This window comes from Stegodyphus dumicola, chromosome 1, assembly GCF_044657685.1.
Source record: "Stegodyphus dumicola isolate Sdum_Otavi_A_Nest chromosome 1, ASM4465768v1".
NCBI lineage: Eukaryota > Metazoa > Arthropoda > Arachnida > Araneae > Eresidae > Stegodyphus > Stegodyphus dumicola.
Genome location: NC_140768.1, coordinates 31,688,807 through 31,707,894, shown reverse-complemented (window position 1 = coordinate 31,707,894; position 19,088 = coordinate 31,688,807). Strand labels below are relative to the sequence as shown.

Genomic DNA, 19,088 nt, shown 5'->3' with positions numbered 1-19,088 from the left:
CTGATGAGTTTTAAATGTAAACAAATACGGCTGGTACGGCAAAAATAATTCGGCTTAGCCCCACTTGAACAACTTTAAAATTGTTGATAAATCTACAAATCTTGCATGCAGTTTTATTAAAGGCATACAAACTTTAACTGGAAGATAACAACAACATAATTCAATCATTTTTAAAGCAAGAAATGCGCAATTTACCAACATACAGGAATTAAAAGGGAAAAAAAAAAAAAAAAAAAAAACACTGAGCTTATTGAGCCGATAAACAGAGTGTATATATATATACACATATATTCATATATTTTTGGTGCTGCAGATTTCAAACAAAATAGGATGTGCGCATCTGCATGTTATAGCAATCCTATATACAAAACTTCAACATTCTGAGGCTACTCGTTTTTGAGTTATGCCAGATACATACATATATACGTACGTACGAAAAAACGCCACGAAAAAATCTCTTCAGAATACATTTTAAATCAGTTTTATAATTTTTTGGGGAAAAAAGAGTCCTTTTCTTCTGTCCTCACGTTCAGATGTCACGAAAAAACATCGTAAAATTGCATTCGATAGCAGTCGAAATGTATATTTCCGTTGAAATATGATACCCGAAATTTTTCGCGATTACAACACTTCCATTTTACTATTAAAATAAGTAAAAATACCTTCTCTTATTATGTTTAAATCCAATACTGTTAGAATATCTTCTTCTTCTATTATTGCATGCAGTTAGCAATTAAAATTCAAGATCTCTGCGCAGTTCATCTGAGTCACTTGAATCCCTGAAAGCTTCGGAGTCTCTTTAGAGGACATCCCTTTCATCAATCCTTCTCTTTTGTGACCTGTGACCGGATCCTTCGGAGTGAATCTTCATTGAGAATCAATCAAGCCAGAAATCTCATCCTCATTGAACTCATATATTACCGAGAAGCACTCATGCAGCGTGAACAAAATAGTGAAAGAGAATTTGACAATGAGAATGAATCCGTGGAGGTGTTCCGTGATGAATCACCAATCAAAAGACCTGAAGCTAGTGCCATCGATTTCATGCTCAAAGACGAAATTTACCAGACTAACGACAATAAATATTTGCATATCAAAGGAACAGTTAAGCATTTACCGGTAGGTTTACATCAGACATTCACTGACATTAAATAAGAGAATACAGTCTGAAGTTTCCCTAATATCCGAGCATGGTGTTATCTGAAAATCATTTGTCATCTTGCAGTGAGCTTCGCATAATTTGAAACGCTCATTGTAAATAAATATTCTAGAGTTACTCAATTAGAAATCTACTGAGTATTTAAAATGATATATTTCTCTAGAATGCAAGAAAATAATCGTGATGTACTAGTTATTTCCAGCTCAAATTAAGAAGCAAAGTCATGAAATGAAGAGCTATATTGAGGCGAATTTATTCTTAAAATAGTCAGTTTAGCATTTAAGTTTTATATTTTTGAAAGTTTATAAGAGTGCCGAAGTATGTTGTAAATAAACTTTTAAAAGGTTTTTAATTTAATATATTGCTACTTCTTATAACAGAAAAAAAAATAATATTTTGGGCGAAGGGCCTGAATTTTAATCACCGTTTTATTTTTCTTTTGAAAAAAATTGAAAAGTTTCAAGAATAAATATGCCTCCGATTTTTTTCAGAGACAATCTAGTTAATATAAAGCATTTCATTATCATTATAAACATAATTTTTAATAAGCAAAATCTGTATTAATTTATTATAAGCATATTCTTTATAAGAAGCATTTTTGTAAGCTTTACTTTTTTAACTATGATCATCTTAATTAATTTTGCAAATTTCGATATCAAATCCTTTTACATGGCTGTCATTTCTTACTTTAAAAGCATTTTTCACTATATATTTTTTATTTTAATGATAATTAGTATTATAATTGTGGAAGGATTAATACTTTGATACATTACCTTAAAATATTACTACCGTATTCTTGAAAATTTCTGTGTAACTTCCTTAGCATGAAAACCTCATTTCAAAAGTCCTTGACTTAGGTTACTTTCATGTGTTACATACGAATTTTGGCGAAAATGTAAATATACGCAAATTCCGTCTTACCTGTAGAACTCAACTTTTTAAATGGGTTGGAAGCTCGCGGTTGTCCAGGGTTAAAACACATATCCAAGGTTAAACACGAAGTGACTGTTTAACTTGTGCATTTAATGAAGATTATCAACGACGATTTGATTACGTATGGAATGAATTCAAAATGTACTTACAGAAGTTTAACGTCTTTTATTTCAGAGATCAACGTCTTACATACGTAGTTCACTTCAATGGTGATTTTGTCTGCCTGGATCTGGATCGTCAGTTTCACATCTGGCCTCTACTTCGAACGAGTATATACCAGTAGATATCTTGGCCGTTGGGGTTTCACTTTATCTTTTTAAATTAATTCAAAGGCACATTATGTCGTGTGCCGCGTCCTGGGGACGAAAAAACAAGAAAACATAGATGGCAAGTCAGGGGAATCAATCTTTTGTAACAGTTCAAATTCTTACACAGTATGCTGAGTTAAGATCATTTAAGCAATAAATTGCTGCCGAAAGTAATTGAGTAAGTGCGGCTTAAGATATCTTACAAAAACTGAGCAAGCTACGTGAGCGTTCGTATAGCAGGAGAAAAACGTACATCGTAATAGTCACATGACATAAAGTCCAATTCTGATTTGTCCATGAATTAAGTAGGGCGGTCATGATGAAGAGACGCAAAAAACGAATTAAGTTAATTAATCATGTAAATTCTAAAGTATTTAATTACTAACTAGCACTTTCTATGGCCTTTTAAGAATTTTTAAGTTGAAAAATGGAGTAAAATCTTTAACACTTAGACGTAATAAATCAAATTTCATGAAAAGCACTTTTGGTCTCATGTAAGCTCGTAATCCAATGGGAATTGTAGAGGGGAGTATTTCGGACTGTGCTTCAGAGAGTAAGTTATTTCCAAGTTCGTTGAATATTTATGTTACACAGTTCACTGGCTTTAAATTTCAAAGTCCATTGAAAATACACCAAACATATTTCATAATAACATTAAACTAGGCTATTTACATAAATGGTGCACAGTTCATTGGTTTTGTCAATATTAATAAAATCACAAAGTCCTTGGTGCAAAACATAACACAAGTTGAAAAATACGAGTATTAAATGAGAATAAATACGAAAATATTTACATTATGTACATCACCACTACCGGGGGTTGTGGTGGATTGAACGTGGACGTTTTACTACTCTCCTGAGTGAGACCGTAGGTAGTTAAGTTCTGAATGGCAAGATAAAGTGAGTTATGCATGCTTGTAAAAATGTTATGCGCTGTAGTCAGAATCTGTTCATGAATTGGCAGTATTTTTAATCCTTCGTAAAGCTGAGAGTTTCTTATAAAGCAGGGAGCGTTCGTAATGGACCGAAGTATTTTGTTTTGCAGTACATTCATCTTCTGTGTGTCGGTTTTCTTTGCAATCGCCTAAGCCGAAGCGGCATATAATAAAACTGGGCGAATTAAAGTGATATATAATGTTCTTTTAATTTTATAATTCAGTTTTGAGTTTCATCCTAATAACGGGTAGATAGTCATGAATGCTTATTTGTCGTGTAAGTCATGTGATTATGAAATTAGAGAGTTCTATCTACATGTATTTAAAGATATTTATATGAGTTTACAATAGGAATTGAAATATTGTCTATTTTTACATCAATAATAAGCGGGAACCATTTTTATACCGTATGTATATCACTATATTACATTTTGAAGGGTTCACTTTAATCTTCCACAGCTTGCACCATGCATCTATTTCATTAATTTGGTACTTCAGCTTGTCTACTGCATTTTGAGGGTTCAGGAAGTTAATTAAAACCACGGTATCCTCCGCGTACCTTAAAACAGTTGAAGACAAAGGCTGTGACATGTCATTTACAAAAATGCAAAATAATTTCGATGAGAGGACGCTTCCCTGAAAGACATCTTTGTATATTACTTTCTTGCTGGAGATAGAATCGCCGCATCTAACTTGAAAAGTACGTCTTCTTAGAAATGAAATAATCAGTTTTACAAAGCTGTTTGGTAGAATGCAGTTTGAGATATCGTCTGCCGTCGCTTTAATATATATATATATATATATATATATATATATATATATAATAATAATTTATTTCCTAAACAGTATTGATTAATTGATTATATTATCTCCTAAGTTTAATTAAAGTAGAATTATTTTAAAAGTGTGCATCCATACTGGTAAGTTATATTTTGAAAGATGTTTTGAAGTAATTTGAAAGCAAAATGTAAATAATGTTTTAACGGGGACTGGAGTTAAATCATCACGAAGAATAATATTTCAATTGTAAAAGGAAAAATTAAAACATGTAATCATTGTCATTGATCGGAAATTAGTTGACTTTTCAAGGGGAACAAACCAACTCCCGTTCAATGAACAATAATTGATAAAAATACGTAAATACGAAAGTGTTTCGTCTTTACTCGAGTTATAAGTTAAAGCCAAACCGGCAATTCTAGTCAGGCCAAATATTTCCGCGAATAGTAGGAATTATGAACTAATGCTGATACTCAAAGAACTTATTCTCATGAAGCATTTTAGTCAATTCAATTTGGAGTAAAAATCAATTACTGTAGAGAAATCCTGTAAAACTCGAGTAACCGTCCCCGACACTTTCATCGTTACGCATTTGAGTACTATATTATTTGTAGAAATTAAACATTGGAAATTGTCATTATGAAATCGAATTCAAAGTAAAGTTGAGATAAACATAGAAGATTATGAAAAAGATAAATAACGCAAACATTGTAAAAACAAATCAAAGAAAATATAAAAATAATATAAAAATAATAGCAATATAAATAAGATCAGTGAATGCACATGAAGATATAAAGGCCAGAAAGGTATTAAGTAACTTACATTCTTTCTAGTGGGGGAGTTGGCAAAGTGTTCTCTTCGTGTCTGACTCAGAAGTGTAGGGTGTCCGAAAATTCTTAGCGGCAGTAGGGGCTTTGAATAATATCAGTCGGTAAGACTTGGGTGAAGTAATTTATGATATTGGGTTGGACTTGGAATTCTTGAGGGATGTATTTTGTGGAGTTCTTATTTGAGAGAGACCGTCTGTTAAGATTTTTTGAAAATACTAGTGAATGGAAATTAATTAATTTCTGGCTAATTGTCGTGTCGCAATGATTAAGAATTTAAGAAAGGAAAAAGGCATTTTCGCTATCCAAGAGCTAATGGACAGTCTAAAGGCAGGAAATAGGCCCAATGTTTTAGTAACAGTATAGTAACAGTATATGTCTGAAGACAATTAGCTTTTTACAATATATACAATTGAGTAATTACACTATATACAAATCTTTCAACTGACAGTCATCCAACTTATACCGCCTTCTCAGGTTTAGGAATAAATTATCATATCCCCATCAGTTAAATGATTTAGAGTGAGTATTTAACGCCTGCTCTTTTAAGGCAATGGTTGATAAATTGGAAGGGAATTAGATTATTTTTGAGAATTTTGATAAGGATCAAAATTTCGTGTTGTAAATATATTGTATCTGTGCATATAGTTTTAATTCGTTGTATTTGATTAATTATAGTATTGTTAATTACTTTTTTGGATATGTTGGAGTTCCAATTTATTAATTTGTTAGTATTGAAATTGAAGTTTCTTGTTTTGTCAAAAAGTAAAATTTTTTTTGTAGTTAATGATTTGAAGATCTAGAAAGTCTATGCTATTTTGTGAATTTATTAGTTTTATTAAGACAATTCGGATAAATGTCGGAGTTTTCAATTTTACCAAAATTATTAATTGTAATAAGGTCATCAATATATCTGTAGGTGTGTTTGTAGTAATTTAACTCTTGTGGTTGTAGATTTTTTTGGAAGTTAAATTCTTTGACAAATAAAAAGATATTACAGATCGAGGTGCTGGAATGTAAGCCCATTGGTAATCCTCTGACTTGTTTAAAAATTTGATTTTGAAACTTGATGTAGTTATGAAAAAGTGTGCATTTTAGGTAGGTTTTCCATTTGTCAAGAGTCATGATATTGAGTATATTAGGGAAAAGTATTGGTAGATCAAGTAGACTGGTATAGATTTCTTCTAGAGGAAGTGAGGTATATAAGTTTTCAAAATCATAGCAGTTAATGTTTTGGATGTTAATGGTATGAATGGTATTAATGACAGGAGTGTTATTATGAATGATCCAGCAATAGAAATAATAGTCTATATTTTTCTTGTAATTATTAGTTCCATTAGCTATAAATCTAAATTTTAATGGTGTTTTATGGAATTTGGGAATCGCATAAAGATTTATATATATTTCGACCCAATGGCATCCAGCGCCATCTGTTGGTTGTGAAAGGTGACATCCTTTCACATACCAATGTAAGATAAAAAATATATAAAAGATAAAATTACAATTTAAAATAGCTATAGATATTTGATGCTTTTGCTTCTTTATTCTAAAAATAGTAGTTCGAGTCTCGGCGAGGACACTGCATATTTTTCACCTTTACTGCTTCCAAAAATCCTAATGACTCTGTAACGTACGTTTACAGGACATGTTAGGAGAAGAATCCATTTCCGAGTATTTTGAAATAAAATTTTATGATAAATTTTTATATGACAATAAGGAAGTATAAAAATTTTGGATCACCGCTAAATAATCTTTTATATGCTTTTTCAGATGCTCCTCAGGTGACTCTTCAACTTGGAAGTACTTTCCGTCAGGGCGAAGTAAAGGAAGGTAATGATGTCTTCTTTGAATGTAACATCAGAGCCAACCCCTGGGTCACCGAAATATCTTGGTTTTTTGAAGGAAAAGAATTGAGGACGAATACATCAGCTGGAATCATCATTAGCAATCAAACGCTTGTGTTGCAGAATGTAAATCAAACCAGCCGTGGGAATTACAGATGTTCAGCTAGCAATAGCGATGGAACTGGTACAAGCAATGAAGTGTTCCTGCGTGTAAAATGTAAGTTTTGATTCGCTTGAGTAGTTAGTTTGTGAGAAAGATATTTTAATATTTTCAAAAAGTTTTAAATGTATGCCTATCTTAATATTGCATTAGAAGTTAAAACATAAATATAAAGGGGTATTCGTAACAACAGCGTTTGGGCTGAGACTTTTATCAGTTTGCTAAAAAATCTTGATGTCGGGTAATTAGAAAAAAATTTATTTCGATATTTTCCCAGAAACATACAACCACAGACAACGTTGATTTCTAATATAGGGTTCAGGATAGATAATATTATATTTTTCGCTCAGTTTTGATAAATTTTAAACCGTCCTTATCTCTAGTGGCGAATGTTTCCTTTGAAAATATACTAATTATTTACGGACAAAAATTCGGGAACTTTTATGTTACTTAAATACTAATGATTAAAAAAATGTTTTTTTTTATAATAACTTGATATTTTGAGTTATAAACATTTAAAATTTAGAATGTTTATCATCATCCGCGTAAAAATGTAACCAAAAAATGAGTACTCCTCTGTTACATTCACCGAAATATTGCGCATGTATGTGAGGTATGTGTTACAATATGCATGTATGTACGTATGTATATGTGTGCATGCACACACACATATACGCACATGCATTCATACATTTCTAAATCTAATCCTGATAACATAAGACTACCGAAAAATGTACGCTGACATTAGTCAGATCTTCGAAAGTAACACAAATGAAACAATACCAGGCTAGAAGGTAAGAGAATAAAATTAGAAAAATCATTCTACTTTAAATAGCATATTTATTGGAATACAATTGAAATTTCATAATAATTCTCTTGCGATTCTCGTGTACTTCTAATTTTACGCCTTTCGTAATTATGGTATTGTTTCTGCGTGAGTTGCTATGTATGCACGAGATAACCTTTATGCACAAACATTTTTTTCGATATCAAGAGAACAAAAATGAATAATGCAATTCGTTAAAGATAAAGTTAGAAGAAACTGAGACTCTTAGTATATAATACAACAGTATTTCCTCAAACCGGTGTAATCTTCTACCGTGGGGCCTGAAGACTTCTACCATCCATTTTGTATTCTAGAAGTATAGTGGATATTGAGCAAATGGGCATTAGGTCTGTGGTTGAAAAATTTGATCACATAAAATATTTTTAAATAAATACTTAAACATTGACTTGGTTACATAAACATCATAATCGTGTGCCTGTTTAAACTAACCAAGACGGCTCATTTCGATTTACCTTCAAAAAGGCATATTACAGTGATTCGTTTGCTAACATTTCGATAACAAACGAAAATAATAACTTATAAATATTTACCTTTTGCAAGCTGATATTTGAATGCAACATTTCTCGACTCCTGCATCTACGGAATCTATTGGGTCAGTCCATAAATTCGTGCCCATTTTTTGGTAAATTTTTAAATAATATAAAGAAAACCACTATTTAACATTTTAATCAATTATATATTTTCCTCCATTATCTGCAGTGTCTCGCCATCTCACAGGCAGCTTTTATATGCCATTCTTGTAGAAAGACTCTGGTTTTGATGCAAAAGAACTTGAAAGTTTATTGTGTACATCCTGTTTAGAATTTAATTTTCTTCCATGTAAAAAATTTTGTAAGGTACGAAATAAGTGAAAATCACTTGAGGCAATATATGGGGAGAAAGCAGGATGCGGCAAAAGTTCCCAATTAAATTCACTAATTTTGTGCAGAGTTGTTCGAGCCGTATGCGATCTAGCGTTATCATGATGAAACAACACTTTATTGATATTCACCAAACGTGGGCGTTTTTTAGATCCATTCCGAGTTTAGACAGCAAAGTTGTTCACTATAAACTTCTGAATGAATCGTTTGTTTTGGTTCTAACAGTTGAAAACGTCCTGAACGGGGTTCAGCATCAATGTTGCTTTTTCCAACTTTAAATTTTTAAAATCATTTCTGGGCAGTCCTTACACTTATGGTTTGTTCACCATGTACACTATTAATTTTTATCGCTGCAAACATGGCAGATTCACCACACGAAAATAAAAAAACAATTTTCACAGCACGTTTGCACTCATTACCTAATTCGTCTTCTATGGGTACTAAAATTCGTTCGATATTTACGAAAGTTGGTGATGAGCTGAATAATATGTTAGTCAAACGATGGCAAGTTTCAACAGGTTCAGAATTGTACTGTTTTAGTAAATGCGTCACACTGAATTCGACGCATACTCTTAATATTATTAATACGCATACTCGAACTTAGAGACTGACCCGATACAATGCATATATCGCATATCTTAAGTTAGAGAACATTATCACATATATATAATACTATTTAGTTCACAGTACCATTAAATGTTTCTCTCTATCTGTATAAAATAGCCTGGCGTAAGCGGATTTTTTTTCATCCCAAGAATATTTTTGTGATCCCTTTAATAAAACCAATAATTAAAGTAAAGAATTTTATCAGATACCACCCAACTAGGCACAAAAGTTATTTTTGCAACGTTCTGTAAAAACTCTGACTAAGGTTCATCTCTTCACCTTCTAAAGCAAAGCAGTAAAGCAGTAACCACTAAAAACGTTAGACACAACGTAATGCAAATCTTGTCTAAAGAGAAAAGCTGGCACAAAAGTCTCTTAGTACTTCGAAGTCTACTCTAAACTGACAAAAATGAGAAACTGTTGCTTTCTTCGGTCTTATAAAGTTCCCCCGTCTGGCCACCAAGAGCTCTCTAATATTTTCTGTATCTCAACATTATTGGAAGGCATATCAGGGGGGGATACGATTGCAGCTAGTATAGGAATAAAATAAAGTTATTCAATTACAATATACATTACACTTAGTTGTACAGGGACGGGAAGAAAATGTCTACAAATGGTCGCCAAGTTTGGCGAGAAGAATTTCGCCAAATTTTGGGTACAAAAATTAGTCACCAAAGCCTTTGCCAGCTTACCTATATCTTGCCAAATTAGCGAGTTAGTCATTTACACAATGTTAAATAGACTGTCTCCTGTATTCTTATTTTTCCTCCAGTGCATCGTTTCTCTCAAATTGTTTATGTTACATTACACAGAAAAATGTAACAACATAATTTCACTAAGATTATTTATCTCTTATCACATTTATAAATAAAGTTCCTCTCAGAAAGAAAATACATTTTCTTTAGAAATGAGTTTCTGGTAAAGGAATAGGTCGCTTAACTAGAAAAAATCAATAAAGAAAGATCTAACAGCAAATAAAATGTAGACAGTATGAAAAAATGGAAACAGGCTGAAATCATAAAAGTAATTTAGTAGATTTGAGAGTGCATTTAAAATGAAGTAAGAAATAAAGGTATTTTAGCTTATACTATGTAAACAAATAAAAAAAGATCAGATATACTTGCGAACGGAAAAGGAGAGGAAAATGTATTACTTTTCATCTAACTCTAATCTATGTAGCTGAAATAATATTTAGTTAACAGTTTGGAACGGAAGTCTAAAAGTGTTTACTAAAAACATGTTGTTGTTTCAACAAATATTTTAAACTATGAAACTGCGACTAACTAAAAATGCGTATTCACGAAACTAAGGGTAGTATTATTTTTGAAGCGAGTTTCATAAGTATTAAAAAAGGGGGAAGAGCCTAGGCTTTTATCAAAAATAAAAAATGATATTTTTTAAGACAAAATTTCCATTTCAATAAACGATAAGTACTGTAAACAATAAATAAAGTGTTATAGAATGCTTACATCGCTTAGGAGTACAAATAATCGAATCAAAAAAGAAAATTATATTTTCTTCGAAATGGTAACAATAAATAAAACGTTAAATGCAAAGGAAAAAAGATAGGGAGAAAGAGAGAGAGAGAAAAAAATAAAAGATAAATAATTTTTTTCCCCCCCCTTAAAGCGGAAGAAAATAAACAGAAACCAGGCAAGCACACTGAATACTTCTTTTGTAATTGAATCTGATATGCAAATAGTTTTAAAGATAGTTGAAAATTAAAGCGCCTAAAGCATTGTTAAATTGCTCAAGTTTTTTGTAAATTGGTGTAAAAAATATCTATGGAGAAATTCCTTTGAGAGTATTCAAATGTGAAGTCAAGTAGTTTAATTAATTACTAATTGTGAAGATTGAACCCGAAGAATATAAAACATAATTGCAAAGGATTTTTATAATCAGTGCGCTTTTTTACAACTTTTAAAACATTAATGTTAAAGTAACTAATTCTTTGAAAGTCTAATTATTTAAAAATCTAATACAGTATTCTTTCGAGAAGTAATGCAAACTCTAAAAAAGGAAAACTTCTTTAAATTTATATTTTGTGTACATATATCCTATTTCTTGCCGTATCCCCACTTTTTTCGCTAATTTATTATCCGAAAATCAAAAGGAGAAAATTATGTGTATAATTTAATTTCCGAAGGGTGTGGTTACAGTAAGAACATGAAAAATCGAAAGAAGCCATGGGTAAACTAAAGATAAATATAACCATATTATTTCTTTAAAAGAAACCTATATTATAAGGAGAATGTATAATATTCTTAACATTACAGTATCTAATAAGGTATTTTCATTTCTACTTCTCTGTAATTTAAATCTCGTCTGTGCTTGCTGTTGTCTCAGATGCTTCTTAAGCTTCAACTTATCCATAAATAATTAGAGAAGGTAGACGGGCAGAGCACCAGAGACGAACTCCTGCCCTTGTTGATACCTTTCAGGAACTGATGTATGGACTCCAGAGACTATCCAAGCGGGAACAACACTCACGTTCACCCTCTGAGCTTTATGCAAAGTAATGGACGAACTTGTAGAAATCAGCAGGTTCACTTCTGTGTGAAAACTCGGATACTAGTAAGTGTATAAGACAAGGGTTAAAATTACCCTTTAATAACTCTTAAATATTTACAATGCGTCGACTCGACGCTAGCAAACTACGGGTCTGCTTGGGTGGTAATTGAAAATCAGGTAACGAAACTAAAAGTTTGAAGATATTAGCTAAGTGATAGAACTAAACTACAGGACTCAGCGAGCTCCCGTTTCTTAAACTCCCTTTGAAACTAGAGGCAGCAATTAAATGCAATTAAGCTACGTGAACCAGCTATAAGCAAACGTTTTAAACAGCACAGGTGGTAGCTGTAGCCTAACTCTCTTCTTTCCTACCGAAACTCGGTTTTTATAATCTGTCTGCGAAGTATAATTTGCATTCCTTCACGAACGCTACAAATTTAAATATTATGGCACTGGCAATTAAAGGAGTGAAGGCTCATAGGAAAAGATAGCAACTTAAATAAAATTGATTATTTAAAACAAATATAAATCCCTACAAACTGTACGCTCAGAAAAAATAAATATGATGATAGCTATGCGTCTGGGCACTACTCCGGTCGTAATAAATATATTCGGAAGGGGGTGCTCCATCCGCTATGTCAGTCCTCCAGCAGAAGAACAAAGGTGGCCACAATATCTAACATACACTGTTAGGTATTGTGGCCACCTTTGTTCTTCTGCTGGAGGACTGACATAGCGGATGGAGCACCCCCTTCCGAATATATTTATGGCCCCAAAAAGCGAATGAAATAACACCAAAAGGCGAACAAAAAAAAATGAAAAACACCAAAAAACAACCTAAAAACGAATGAAACACACACACACACAAAAAAAAAAAAAAAAAAAAAAAAAAAAAAAAAAAAAACGAATGAAAAAACACTAAAATACGACCAAAAACGAGAGGAAAAAAACACCAAACACTAAAATTCGACCAAAAAACGAGAGGAAAAAAACACCAAAAAACGAATGAAAAAATCACAAAATCACAAGGCGCAATTAAGACAGTACCAGCACAGTCCCTGCCGAGCCTAAACCAGCTCCTAGCCAGTACCTTCACAGGGTTTTACCACCATCGACCCACGAGTAGGGGGGTTAAATGGGCAGTTGACCCAGCGAAATCATAGACTGAATGCTAATTCGTGTTTTCTTCAATTCGTGTCAACTATGATTGGTCGGTTCGTGAATTAGGCTGCCATAAAGTTCAACAGCTGGGAAGGGAAAGATTCGGCTGGATCTTCGCTGGTAGTTTGTGAGGGTTTGTCTTTGTTAGTAGGATGAAAGAATGCATTTTAGATGGCCTCTACCTCTTGAACGAATTGAGAAAGGTCAAAATTACGCGAATATTTTTTAAACTTTCAGAATATGGCGTTAAAAAGCTAAGGATAGAAAATACGCTAGAGGGTTATACGCAAAGAAATGCGAATATATGTATATGTAAGAAAAAATAAAGAATATATGAAAGATTAAATTAGCAACGTAAATTTCCTTTCTGTATTCTAAAAATAGTAACCTCTCTCTGCACTGCGTCATTTCTAGATTAATCCATGTCATATAACTCCTACATAATTCTGATGATCTAAATGGAACTAAAACTCCAACAGCCAATAGTAATTTTATAGCAATATTAACTATCCAATCAAAAGGCATTGAGAACTCAGTCTGAATTAAAATCTCACCCTGAACATAACGCACTTGCTTTCAGTGCTTTGGCTTAGCTGGACTACTGTCTGTCTGCTGCTTCCTTCTTGCTGTAGAGTTATCAAAAATGTAAACTTCTTTGAATAGGCACAATTAATGGGCCAACTTGATTGTGGCTGCAATATGTTTGCAGAAATAAAAGTTGCATTAAATATACCTATAACATATAATAATATTTATAAATAATAAATAAAGTTGCATCAAATATACCAAATTCCTAACTCATTATGGATCGGCGTTTCAGCATTCTACGGCATCAAAATTCTCGCTGTTCATTACGGATTCAGCCACCTGTATTCTACTACAGAATCTATTTATTACCTATATATGTATATATTGGTTACAAACGGTAAGGCAAAAGAAGCCTGCTTCTTGGATATTTAATGTCTTTCAACATTCATTATTTTGTAAGAACTGGGATTTCGGTAAGAGTGAGAAAAACCACTGATTTGTACGCAATATTGCCATTTTTTTTTTTTTTTTTAAAGTCAAGAAATTTTTAGAATCGAGCTCTCTGTCACGCATATGAATTCCACTCGACAATTCTAAAGCGCAGGCCTGGAAACATCTGTAGCGTCCACTTGATATTGAACATAATCAAGCATTTCAAAATAAATGTTAATAAGAAGATTTTGCATTTATACGAATAAAAATATAAAATTTTATGTGTTAAAGTGACCGGGAAAATGCCTACAGAAAAAAAGCCCACATGAAAAATGCTCACGGAATAATGCTCACAGGTATAAACGCTCGCAGAAAAAAGCCCACAAGGAAATATGCCCACATAGAAAAAAGCTCACATGAAAAATGCTCACTTAGAAATATACTCACACAGAAAAACGGTCACATGAAATATGTTCGCATGAACAAATGCTCATATTACCCTTTTCAGAGGCGGTAAATAAAAGAATGAAAACTCTAGTAAAATTTTGCATGTACTGTAATATTTTATACCATTACGACATTTTTTTCCTGTAACTGTTAATAATTAATTATTCTATTTTTGGATAATTTTGATGTGTATCTGTAGAAATTCATGTTGGAATGTAGTTTTTCGAATTTGGAGCCAAAAAAAGGTGTAAACGTTCTGCAGAAATTAAAAATTTTAGAAATTAAATTAACTTTTTTAGGAACTTTGATGATGCCTCTCAGTTGAACATTAAGAAGCGGCCTTCGAAAAATCTCCTAAACTCACAAATTGTTGCGAATAATAAATATAAGTTACAAACATATATTTATTATTTAAAATTTTTTTAACAATTAAAATTGTAATAATTTTTCACTAAAATTCTCTTTCATGTTTACTTCCTTTCTCCTCTCCCTTTCGTAATTCAAAATGGCCCATTTGTTAATCTTATATAGCAACTGAATCTACACATAATTTATAAAGTTTTTGAAATATTTACGATTGACGTTTTAGTAATTTAAAATAACTTTTCTTTAGAAAATTCAAGTAGGTGTACGATGTTCAAATCGATTAATTATTGATTCATTAATGTAAGGATATTTCTGTGTGAATTATTTATCAATGGGCTTATTTCCATGACAGCATACTTCTGTGTGAGCTTTTTTTCGTGTGGGCATATTTTTAAGTCAGCATTTTTCCATGTGAGCTTTTTCCTATGTGGGCATATTTCTGTGTCGGCTTTTTTCCTGTGAGCATTTATACCTGTGAGCATTATTCCTTTGGGCTTTTTTCCTGTGGGCTTTTTTCCTAGAACCATGTTATAATTATCTTTGTTTCTTCTTAAACTAAGAGGCTGAACTAGAAGACATTAATTTTGTAATCCGGATTGGACTCAGACTTTTAACACCTTGTTTTATAGACAATTAGCCCCTCCCCCTTTTCCACTTACGAGGTGAAAAAGGATAACCATATTTTTTTATCGTATTCATTGAAATAATTTAATATGTAGTTGAAACACATTGTTACAGAACATAAAATAATCGATTATATAATTCCAGTTCATGGGATTCCAGTCTATGGATAGCCTATAAAAGACATTTTAAAATTTTTTTAAAGGGCAAAACCCAGGTTTTATCAGCTGGAACAGTCGATATTACTGGCATTTTAATGGAAGCGAAATTTATGATTTCCTGCAGGTCTGAATTTCATCAAAGATGAGTTCTTAAAATACGTTACCGCATTTAATTTGCATGTCATACATATAAATGGATGAATATTTCTTCTTATTAGAAAAAATCAAATTGAATTTTTGATGAATTTCCACTTTTTCATTTATAACGATACTAGCTTATGACAATTTTTTGAAATCAAAATGATAACATTATAAATCACCCCTGCAAATGTGTACTTAACATGATCTGCATAGTATTTGACTTGAGTTTCGTTCGGGCATTAAAGCAAATTTCTAACTTAACGACTGGAGATCTTTCTAAACAGTTTCAGTCAACCTATTCAAAGATCAATCAAGGTGTAAAACTAATAGGAAAAGTTTTTAGATCTTAGTAGTGGCTTCTGTCAGAATAGTCTGATAAAAGAATGCAAAAAGAACTGTGAAAGAAATCTATCCTGGTCGATAATCAGGCTGCCTAACGTGCGGAATGTCTTCGTGGAGGACTTCCTAAGGGAAATTAGTTCATATACACGTTACATATGGGAAAACCACTAACACTATCATGCAGCCGGCTCGTTCGCCGGGATTTGATCCCCGAACTGTGAATTACCAGTGTTCAGCGAAATGACCGCTCGGCCGCTGGTCGGCTTAATTTGAAACATAAAACCAGCATCCAGATAAAGATAAGCCCACCAGCGGCAGAGCGGTAAAGTCGCTGAACACTGGTAGTTCGGTCCGAGATTTGAATCCCGCGAACGGGCTGGCTGCATGGGCGTTTTCGTGGTTTTTCCCATGTGTATAGTGTATACGAGCCAGTTTCCCTTAGAAAGTCCTCCACGAAGGCATCCCTTCCCTTAGGCAGTTAGCCCTAGTGTGCTTTGCCATAATCTCAATAAATAAACTTGATAAAGATAAATAAATATCAAAACAGTTAAGGAAAGCTTTCATCAAAAATGATAACTGCGTTTATTTGCTGGGATATCGAAGAGACAAACTCCTTCTTGAGAGCTACTTAAAATACACATGGTTATTGGAGAAGCTATAAATTTACATTAAATAATTTAGTATTAGAGTATTGTCATTGTTTTAACGACACAATGTTACCATAAGTTGAAAAGTATGTTTCCTGAACAAAATTGTAAGCTTACTCCGTAGCTTCGTATATTAGTGGCTGGTTTTTTCTTAATTGCTTTTTTTTTTTTTTTTTTTTTTTTTTTTTACCCTGTAGTATACGCGTATCAATGGCCGAGAACATAAGAACCCTGAACGCTGGTATTTCGACCTAGGTTCAGTTTCCGGCGAAAGGTGTGGCTGCATGAAAGTTTTCATAGTTTTTCCCAAGTTTAACATGAATATGAACCAGTTTAGATAAGAGATTCCTCTACAAGACATCCTTTACTTTAAGAAGATAACTCTTATCCGCTTTGATTAATCAGTTAACCTAGCCTAACCTTACATTGCTGTAGCAAAGCCTTTATTCACCACAATAGGTTCATTTCATTAAATTAGGAATGAGCTTTTGTGATGAAGAATAGAGTTCTGAAGATGTATAAGAATCCCGTACTTATGTTCATATTAATCCGAAGAAAATAATTTGTGAAATTTGAAGATTTTATGTTTTTCTTAAGTATATTAATAAAATTGACTCTTAAGCAATAAGATATAAATAACTTAAAAATAATGGCTATTTTAAGAATGAAAATGGAAGGAAAAAAACGAAATAATAGTAATAAATAATTATTAATAATAGTAATGATTAATTACTACTACATTATTATATTATTGATTAAAAATAATGACCCTTTTAAGAATGAGTGTGTAAGGAAATGAACGAAAAAATAGCAAAAGGATTTTTGCCAAAAGACTAAAATTGTAGACCTAATGAAATGATACATTTTCTTGTCGGATATGGTAGGCGAAGAAACTATAGTCTGTTGTAAAATTAATTGTATAACTATGTTTAAATGTATTTACCGCTGGAATTGAAACTGCAGTTTTTAAATAAAATTATCGAAGAAATATGTTAATTTAATTTTGAGATGAATATATGCTTACTGACATTTTTAAATAAATCTATTTTCAATGCAGAGTTAAATATGTGATGCTCATGTCACATCTTATAATTGACATATTATGACTATTGATAAAATTCTGAATTATGTTTTCTAACGCCAGCCAAAGACCCATTGCTTCTCGTATATCCATGTCAAATTTCTGGTAATTCTAACCAACGGTTCTCTTTATACAGCCTTTTGAACTTGGAAATTTAATCAAAATCACCCAGTGTAACTGAAGCTGAAGTACATTTTTAATCTTTATTCATTTATGCCAGCTTCGTCATTTATCCCGCTTTTATTCTATATATAGTATTTTGGAGAGTATATATATATATATACGTGTGTGTGATGTATCAGCTTTAGTCGTAGCTTAAATAATCAGACGATAAGTTTTAAAGAAAAACAGGATCCGTTTATTATTATTCAGGAGAAATAGCAGTTACGAAAATCAGATATCCGGAGTAAATAAAAAGAATTACTAATAACTTTTTTGTATGAAGTTTACTTCATCGTGACATTTAAGAAAAAGCCCCGATATTCTTTTTGCGAGTCTTTATATAGCTTCTGGAAAGGCGGAGCTACCAAGAAATGACGTCAGCCTCGTCAGCCAATCCAATTCGTTTTAAATATCTCGAGAACATTCTATAACTGTACGTGTAGAAAAGGCGGGAAAAACAACTTGACTACGGGGCTGTGAATTTAATTCCACGTAATTTCAAATAACAGAACGTCGCCATTAAAAATTAAAAGAACATACAGTTAGAATTTTAAGTGTATGCTTGACTATGGAATTTTATTATTACAAATATATATATAATATATTTATAAATATTTGCATTTATCTATATATATATAAACATATATAGAGCGTATATATATATATATATATATATATATGTAATAATAAAATTCCATAGTCAAAAATACACTTAAAATTCTAACTGTATGTTCCTTAACTGTATGTTGTTTATTTTGAATGGCGACGGGCTCTTATTTGAAAGTACGTGGAATTAAATCCACAGCCCCGTAGTCAAGTTGTTTTTCCGGACTTTTCTACACGTACAGTTATATAATGTTCTAGAGATATTTAAAGCGAACTGGAATGGCTGACGAGGCTGACGTCATTTCTTGGAAGCTCCGCCATTCCAGTGGCTATAAAAGGACTCGCAAAGGAATATCGGGGTCTTTTCTTTAATGTAACGATGCAGTAAACTTCATACAAAAAGTTATTAGTAATTCTTTTTTATTTACTCCGGATATCTGATTTTGTAACTGCTATTTCTCCTGACCAATCATAAATGGATCCTGTTTTTTAAACTTATCGTCTGATAATTTAAGCTACGACTACATCTATGATTCTTCACCAATCTTTTTGTTTATTCCGGACAAAAGCTGGTACATCACACACACACACACACACACACACACACACACATATATATATATATA

General features: G+C 32.2%; 1 protein-coding gene across 1 annotated transcript in view; it reads left to right on the top strand.

Annotated features, from left to right (window-relative positions):
• LOC118192559 (neural cell adhesion molecule 2-like) overlaps positions 1–19,088 on the top strand; it is a 585,775-nt gene that overhangs the window by 285,048 nt on the left and 281,639 nt on the right. The window contains exon 6 of the mRNA XM_085810465.1: positions 6,710–7,000. Within this exon, the coding sequence (XP_085666591.1) occupies positions 6,710–7,000 (291 nt within the window). The remainder of the gene's footprint in view (positions 1–6,709; positions 7,001–19,088) is intronic.